The sequence below is a fragment of the Anneissia japonica genome, unplaced genomic scaffold (genome assembly GCF_011630105.1).
Source record: "Anneissia japonica isolate Jap-2015-1 unplaced genomic scaffold, ASM1163010v1 scaffold3934_len446420_cov169, whole genome shotgun sequence".
Taxonomy (NCBI): domain Eukaryota; kingdom Metazoa; phylum Echinodermata; class Crinoidea; order Comatulida; family Comatulidae; genus Anneissia; species Anneissia japonica.
This window is the reverse complement of record NW_022723069.1, coordinates 113,623-122,945: the sequence shown is the minus strand read 5'-3', so window position 1 is coordinate 122,945 and position 9,323 is coordinate 113,623. Positions and strand designations below refer to the sequence as shown.

General features: G+C 33.9%; 1 protein-coding gene across 1 annotated transcript in view; it reads right to left on the bottom strand.

The window, feature by feature from the left end:
* Positions 1–4,826: 4,826 nt before the first annotated feature.
* LOC117112105 overlaps positions 4,827–9,323 on the bottom strand; it is a 16,665-nt gene continuing 12,168 nt past the window's right edge. The window contains exons 6-7 of the mRNA XM_033255155.1: positions 7,696–7,804; positions 4,827–6,796 (exon numbers count right to left, since the gene is read on the bottom strand). Of these exons, the coding sequence (XP_033111046.1) occupies positions 5,808–6,796; positions 7,696–7,804 (1,098 nt within the window). The 3' untranslated portion in view covers positions 4,827–5,807. The remainder of the gene's footprint in view (positions 6,797–7,695; positions 7,805–9,323) is intronic.

The window sequence follows — 9,323 nt, the reverse complement described above, 5'->3', positions numbered from 1 at the left end:
CTGAAATCCTTTTGAAAATTTTTTAAAAAGTAATTACTGTATTAATTTTTTATATATTACAATATTTAATCCTTTTCTCCCCCCTTTTTTTTTTTATGAATTAGCCCTTTTCTCTCTTGTTCTCTTTTGTGTGGATTTCACCCACCTTAATTATTCAATTTTTATCGTTTTTTCATAAATCTTTTTTTCTCTCTTTTCGAACCAACATTTCTTTATTTCAGTTCATTCATTAGGCCTATTATAATAATCATTTTAAGATTTCATATAATGAAAAAATGAGCCTTGATAGGCAAATCATCCATAAATAATTCAATAATAATAATTTTATCATTTTTTTTTGTATTTTATTGCTCTCATAACTTAATGAGAATGCTAATTCATATGTAATTTATGCGCTGACATTGGTGACGGTCCAATGTAAGTTGAACATTTACTGAGATCGTAAGGCTCTTTCCAATTTATGAGGGTCAATCAATGACCCCCTCTTACGAGCATGAAGTGTTACTTCATAAATTCAGAAGTTAAAAATAGAAAATCAATTAAAATCTTAATCTGCATTTAAACTACAGGACACTTAACTACCAATAAAATTACAATATTAAAATTGTGAGATAAAACGATAATCTTGTATAAAATTCTAGTAAAACGATTAAAGATGTTTCTTAAATTTAGTTTTCAAATTTGCTGGAGTATTTGTTTCTTTGAAGTCACTACAAAGGCGTATAGGTCCTTTACACCAAATTGTAAAACAGGTAAAATTAAGATTTTTTGTTTAGATAAAATATTGCAGTTAAATCTTGTTTTCATAATTATGGTCGTCACAGTGTTATTTTAAAAAGTGAATTAAAACGTGGGATAAAACTATAAATTATACATAAAGTAGCCAAGTTGATTTGTCTTAGTTTAAATATTTTATATTTAGAAAAGTTTTGGTCAGTTGAATCCGTTCTAATCTTACGATTTCACCAGTATTATTGTTTACGTATAAGAAGATGGACTTTTATTGTTCGACAACTTTAGATCTCATTTACTGTGTTTTCTCATTTACCGTGTTTTACTATATAAAAAAAAGAAGTAATTAATTTTATAATGCTTATATTTCATCAGCGTCTGCCACTTGTTTTCATTTAGGCTATCGACTATTGCTGACCACAAGTATTCGCAGGTCAGAATATTTTTGTGCAATCCGCCTGTTACAGAACTTTTACCTTTTAACATAATTGTTATCAATAAAATGTATAAATTTTGGTAAAACGATCTCTGCATTTTTGTGTGGCCTATTATATATGAACCAATCAAGTCAGCCTAACGGTAATACTTTTAAAATTGACATTCTGTTTTTCCTTTCTCTGCTATTTTTATAGTTATTAAAAACTTGCTCCCCGTTAAATACTTCTCCCTCCTCGTCTCAATTCCTTTTCTTTTCTCAGGTATTCTCGACACACAATCTTAATTTCTGGATCAAACTTTATCTATACCCTCTCCATGTCTCTAAATTCCATCAAAGATGCAATTTAGGTTATAAATTAACAACTGGGCATCATCCAATGTACTTATGTGTGCAGACCACCAGGACTTTATAACGGAGTAAAGTTTTTACCACATTATACCCTTTACTTTATTGTTGATTATGTTGGCAATTAGAACCTTAGCAGAGTAAAGTCTCTCTACCTTGATGTAATTTGATTAGTGTGAGGCAATCCAGGTCACTAGGACCACCTTAGTGGAGTAACATACCTACCCCAAGGCAAGGTGCAAAGCTGCACTAGGGTAAGGTATGCGGGTCAATAGGACCTTTAACAAGGTAACAGCCCTATCGCATGATTCCTAGTTCGTTCGGGTTATGTGAGTTAATATTGTGTGCTGGTATATATTCCTGTAATGCTATTATTGCTCTTGTAAGCGACAAATTATTTTTAGACTTGAGAATGGGATTATTTTGTTTAATGGTCATTGGTCATATACTTATAGGCCTGAACTTTAATGATAATGTCCAACCTGTTCTTCAAATTTAGTTTAGATTTGTATACTCTTTACCGCACCCACCATTTTGTGAGTCTAGTTTCACTATTCGATTTCTCAAGACTGAAAAATCAGTTCATATTTTTGTCTTCTTCAAATGATTATGTTGTGATGTTTTGAATTAGATTTTTTCCCATCATTAAATCATTAATCTATTTATATTCATTGAAATAATACATGAGACCGAATTATTGAATAATAAAATAAACACCAAGCAATTGTTAAATCCAATTTATTCAAATAAGGTTCCTTTTGAATGCTATGATTTTGCAAAACACCATCTGGAACATTTCAAGGACAATATGTTGGTTTTTAATCAAAACACAAATAATAGGCTTTCTCATAATTGTTTGAATATATCATATAGTATCTGTCTCTTATACACATCTAGATGTGTATAAGAGACAGTATATATACAGTAAAAAAATACTTCGCGAAATTGTAGAAAGCTTCATGTTAACTTCATCAGTTACTTACCAGACAATCATGAATAGCTACCGGAGCTACCAAAAATACTTCATATACAATAAGGGTGTTTGCAAGTATCGGGCAAGGCCTTGGATATTTAATTAAATCAAACATTAAAAAGGAAACTGCGTCCATAATTCTTCTGATGTGCTCAGAAATATAAATAAATAGTCTTTAATACCACATGTCCAAACGCGAGGGCCCCTCGGCCCCCGGCACAACGTATAATTACTAGACTGTTAACAAATCACAGACCCTTGAACATTGATATCATTCGCTGACCATTGTTTCTATCTTATCTATTTGTTTATGTAATGCTTACAGTTAGTTGTAACTGACGTGACGTATTATATCATAGAGAAAATAGAACAGTTCTATTTTCTCTATGATTATATAAAACAATATATAGAACAATATATTTTGTGGTAACGATATATAGGCCTAATATATATATATATATATATATATATATATATATATATATATATAGATTAAAAGGCAAAATACTGAAAAACAACAATTCTGTGGGAAACAATGGCTGGATCTTGGTAGAGATACAAGTTTAATAAGTAACAGCTAAAAAGTAAACGTAAGTAAACAGACAGAAATAGAACCAGAGCTTTGTCATTTTTGTAAAAATTGGAACAGCACTAATCCTTGAAGCTCTCAAGCGTATATAGGTAATAGACCTTTTTGTGTTATTCAGTTTTAATTGAAATTTCGCTAACACTTACGTGAAAACATTTACCTAAAAAATATAGTTTAAAATGTTATCATATTAATCTAAAATACGATATATATTGGCACTCATGTAAATATATTTTACAGAAGTAATATTAATAAAATTTGGTAAATATTATGAAACGTCAAAAGCATTCATTTAATTTGTTACATACTAAGAAAAATAGTAAGAATCATTAGTGTAAAAAGCATTGTATACACGTTGACGCGTTTCATTCAGAATACTGACGCGTTACATTGGCACGTCTTTCTTGTGTATGTCAGTAAAGTATTTAAAGTTCAATAACTGTATAAAACACAACACAATATTACTTCGGTATGAAAATATACTGCACAGATAAATAAGACTTTTACCATTTGTATGCACGGTAGTTATGAAGGTATTGCTGATAATGGCTTGAACGCTTAACTAATGACTAAGAACAAGGCAGTCGTACATCAAGCCTTAAAAAAAACTTGTGTATAAGAAAATACAAACACTATTAATAGTGTTGCATCAGCTTAAAGATATTACAATGAATATTAAACAACACGAAGGAATGTCGTTATCATATCATAAAATCGATAAAGATAAAGATAGTTTTTCTAGATTTAATACATTTTTGTAATATAATTCTTAAATTTTTTATTAGCGAATAAAATAAAGAAAAAACAAGGAACGGTTAAAATAAGAACATATGGACGGTATTATTTTTTAATCATCGAGAATATTATTTTCAATTGATTACATAAAACGTACGCAATTCAGTTGTTGAAATGTATGTTTTATTGTTTTTTTAACTCTGAAAACAAACAGTACTATATTTTAAAATTTGAATTAATATATAGACCTACGACATATACTTTGTATACCGTAGACTGATTGTATGCGAAAATGTTAAAAATTTAAGTTAAACTAACATTCAGAGTTTTACAATAAACAATTCAATTTTGTTTTTTCATACTCTCTGTACCTGCTATTAATATTTTCTCTCTTATTCTAAATAATGTTTCCCTTTAACGTAAAATTGCAAACTAAATTCGAAAGTCTTTGGAATTCGTAACTGATTTAAGCCTTGCGTGCTCTACCTCGGCCGGCCATTGGCTTATGAAATAGTTCGCACTCTGCGCGAGCAGTGCACGGTTTAACGCCAGTCCGTTTACTGTTGGTGGCACTCCGTGGATCGTCAACAAAAAACGGTCTTTTAATCGTCAGGATGTCGCGTCGTGCTCTCACGGAACTGTGTCAGCTGCTGCTGCCAACGCCGACGCAGAGCGAATCTGGCTTTGTGTTACAGTTACCAATCAATATTGTCATTTTTATTATGGTACTTTTAATCTAGTGCAAGAATGTTTGAAATATCTTGTTTCAGATTCTCTAGAAACAAAATGTAGACGTATTTCGTTCTTTACCAAAATCGGGAATAAGTTATCATTATAATGAGTATCGGTCTCAACAGAAAATGTTTGTTATCCAATCAAACAAATATTGAGTTTGACAGACAAAAATCTGATATTATATCCCAGGCTTTAACGATATTATTGCTACATACTGTATTCAGTGTATGTCAATGCTGTCTCTTATACACATCTAGATGTGTATAAGAGACCTGACAAAGAATGAAAATAACTCAGCCCCCACCAGGACACGAACCGGAGACTTTTCGCATACATGGTGAACGTCATAACCACTTGACCACGCAGGGATTGTGGTGATTCAAGCACCGGTAGAAATTCCTTTCATTCAATGAACGTGTCTGACGTCACGATGTTGATATATTAGCTCTAATATCGCACGTGACTAGAGACTGCCAGAGATCTATAGGATAGCCCTCTTCTGTGCATTATTTTTTTTATGTACTGGTATATAAAGTGACTTAGGCATATGGAAAATAACAGAAACAGCAATTATATAGATTTAAACGAAGAGAAATCTGACAAAGAAAGAAAATAAAACTCTGCCTCCACCAGGAATCAAATCCGGGACCTTTTGCATACAGCTATATATTCATACATAAATCATATGTAATATAGGCCTATTATATATAAACTAATATACACATATTATTTATTGAGTGTGGGTGTGTGTTGAGTAAAGTTGGTATAATATATTTATATTAATGATTATATCTGAACAAACAAATGAATGTCAACCTCAGAACATAATTCTATATACATATAAATTATAATATACATTATATTAAAATATATTTTGTACGCATATATTCATGGTGATAAAAGCATGTATTCAAGGTGTTTCAATCACTAACTATTAGACAGGAAATTAAATTCTTCCTATTATAAATAATGCAGACAACGCAACCCTACCTCGTTTGCATAGATCAAATTCCTTTTATGTTCATATTCTCAACTTCCGTTACACTGTTCGTACAACGTGTGTTGCCGTTTAATGGTTTGACAATGTTTACTCTCTTTCGTCCGTTCGATTTACTTCATTTCATTCGATTTTAAAATACAATTTCCACAGAAAGCTCTTCCGAGCTTTCAAAAAAGCACCCCAATTATCCTCTTCATTTTTTTGAAATGTAATTATAATTCAAAGTGTTTCTTTTTTAATAAGGAGGTGTTAACAGTTATCAAACATAGTGCGACGCAAATGATTTCTTACGTCGGTCAGAATGTCGTTTTCGTCTGCCATCATGATCACCAATGATCTCCGTGTCAATTGCATCAGTATCAACTGCGTAGGATCCAGAGCTTCCCGATCTACTGTGCTGGTAGCCATTCGTAAATCGTGACATCGAGTACATTTCATGTAAATTATTACTCCGCGCAACAGCCTCTGTTGACAACTGGTCACCGTCATAAAAACCTCTGTAACTGGGCCGTGTATGCCTTTCAGAATTATATGTACTTTCTGAAAAGCTATTCCAACTGCCTGCGTAAGACTCATCTAGATCGCTAGACGCCACGTAACCATAGTTTATAGCACTTTCCAGCGACAATTCTGTCGCCATGTTATTTCGAATTCCATAATTATCCCTATAGGTATAAGTTCGTGATTTGGATCGCTTTGACACTGTGCCTCCATTCTGAGGCCTACGCAGAGGCTGTGGCTGAGAGAATGGGGTCGACGGTTCCTCGGGGGTACATGTCTTATCGTCTGCGGACGACGATTGTCGGCTTGCGTTGCTGCTGTCATCCAATGAAATTTGAAATACCGTGTTTCCTTGAAAACTCATTCTTGTCGTGTGCGCACTACTTCTACGCGTGTTATATTTTGTGATGCTCCCACTACTTTTACTTGCAATTATCGACCCCTCGGCTTCGTCAACTTTTAATGAAGGTACATCCAGCAAAGGGGTACCATTCAATGAGTTCCTGTTTTCAATAACGTCCCAACGGGGTGAACCGGGATACCCACCGTTCTGATTCTGAGCATAGCCATTCGGTTTTTGCTCGTTGATAACAATGGGTATATCAGCAGATTTAGTGGCTCTTGCCTCCATTGGTAACGCTGTCAAGTATAGTGGGGTAAAATGACGTAGTTGTATTACCTGCTGCCCGTTGTGGTATTCCTTTATGAAACCCTCATTTGCACCGCATGATTTGGAGCAGGGATGCGCTTCAATAAAAAAAGAAGAATATACATTTCGTTTTAGATCACAACCATGCGTTCTTCGATTATTATTTACTTAATTGATTTCAATTATGTAGCCCGTTCAGTTAGATTCACTGGTTTGTTAGATTCACTTAGCCATGCTGATATTATGTAGGGTAAAATCACAGTGGATTAATTGGATGGCCCAATTAGACTGCACGTTTGCACGTTTAGTGCGATATGAGGGACCAACTGTGAAAGAATTGCTTATCCTGTTTCTGACATTTTTCAGTGACACTAGCTCTAATCGGCCTCGTGATTGGATTATCTACGTTCACATCATGTTATTTTATACCTCCAAGTTTACACCAAGCTAGCTGGTGTGAACGTAGCTTAAGCCGTTGGCTTCGTGTGTACATTAGCCATGAACACGAAAATGACCCTAGTAGGCCTATTCTATTCTAAAGAAGAAGGGTTGACTTCCAGTGTAACCCATGCTAGTCGATGTACTGCCACGTTTCTGGTTTATTTCAACAAGTTTTATATACAACTTCACAGTTGTAATTTTACATACATGCCTATGATCATTTTGACCTGTAGGGCTAATATACAATAGGTCGAATCTGCCATGATTTCGATTCATGATCTGCAATATTATGCACTTCAAGCGAAACAAGTTGACTGACGTGCATTTAAGTTGTTATTAATACGTTATATTAAGTTATTCTGATGTGCATTACATAAATCATATCATAACCGATGGAACTCGCATACTGTTGGCTTACATAAGTGCGGCTGTTGTTGTAAACAATGATCGGTTGTAGGCCTAACAAAATTACAGGGAGGGAGGAAACTGGATTCTTGGACAAGGTATCTAACTGCAGATGTGCCGGTGGAATGTTAATACAAAGAAACATACTTACCATAGGTGTACTCCTTTGTTCTGCCGAATTTATCTCTATAAGGCACGTTGCATATTGTAATTGGAAAATAAACTTCTAACTCGGACTTATCATCTACAAATAAGGCAACCTGACCGTGTAGAAAGAAAAGAAAAATAAAAAAGGATTAGTAACGCTATTTCGCGTGCATAATGCGCCAATGTTAAAAATTATAATTATTACCGTATTCTATTGGTTGCCCAGCAATGGGTGCTTTGAAATAAATATTAGGCATTATTAGTGATTCTTCGATGGTCTCACATCAATTAAAAAGAAATAATAACTAATTGAAAAGAAATCATAATAAAAAGAGGAAAACGTTTAATGTGTACGTTTTCCAGACGGCGAGGCATTATCACTCATCGGTGCAGATATAAGGAAATACTTGACGAGGGCCACTAGACTCATCTTCAGTCTGAAGCAAATGAGAGTGTTCCACCCGGGTGGGACGCTAGTCCACTGCAGGTTACCCCTGCAATTTTCTGGTACCCACTGATACAGCTGGGAAGATAGTGCTTTGCTCAAGGACACAAACGAAATGCCCAGCGAAGAATTGAAATCCCGACCTGAGGTTGGGAATCCAAACCATTCCCCACTGCGCCAAACTGCTTCCACTCTCTCTGTGTAGCTATCCAATAAGTTAAATACTGGAATCCGCCTTGATTTAGATTTTACCAACTCATTTTAACAATCAGTCTTATCATGGAAGATGGTTTGCATCTTTCCTTCCTGATTCGACAACCTCTCGCCACGGCATCTTTATACGGGGCTCCTGATAATTATAAATATGATAATACCCTTTATTCTTCAATTTTTTAAGTAATTATCTGAAAAGATAATGAGCGATTGTTGTAGAAATAAAAACATTAAGATGAAGTTTGGTTATTAACGTCGGAATATTGAAATTAAGCTACATAATTTCAGTTTTCCGTAATTATGCTTTATCACTTTTTAATTTGAATAATGAGAACTGTGATTGGGCACACACTTTTTGCAAAAGTGGTTATCCACTACTTGGCTCGAAAAAAAAAAAAAAAAACAACAACTAAAGTCATAATTAGTCGCAGTACGTAGTTGTTTTAAAACAATTGCGGATCCCCCTAATATTCTCCTTCACATAGGTATTTACATTGTTTCTTCTTGTGTTTTTCCCCTTACCTTTCTTCTTTTTTCCCACCTAGTTAGCGTTAGCGTTCATTTCCAGCGACAATAAAGAATGTGTATTTCAAAACGATCTAACATTTTCCTTCACATTAATCGATTATTTAACGGAGACATCAAGTCATTAAATTTTGTTCCAAGGTCATTTTTCTTATCCCAAGTCATCTGCTCGCGCTTTCATCGTGTAAGTCACGCCAAGACATGTATCCATTTATTTAGTCCAAGCCATTCATGATAATTACCAATTACTTATTCGTGATGTTGCATGTTAGACTTAACACTCTGCTACTACTACGCTTTACAGATTTTAATCGCTTAAAATGCAAATATTTTTGTCTTTTCTTAAAATCTTGAAAATTAAAACGCAGTATGTGATGTAGGATATTGGTATAGAATTAAAATGTATAACGCAGTTGTTTGCCAATTACCAGGCGTACATAGTGCTATTC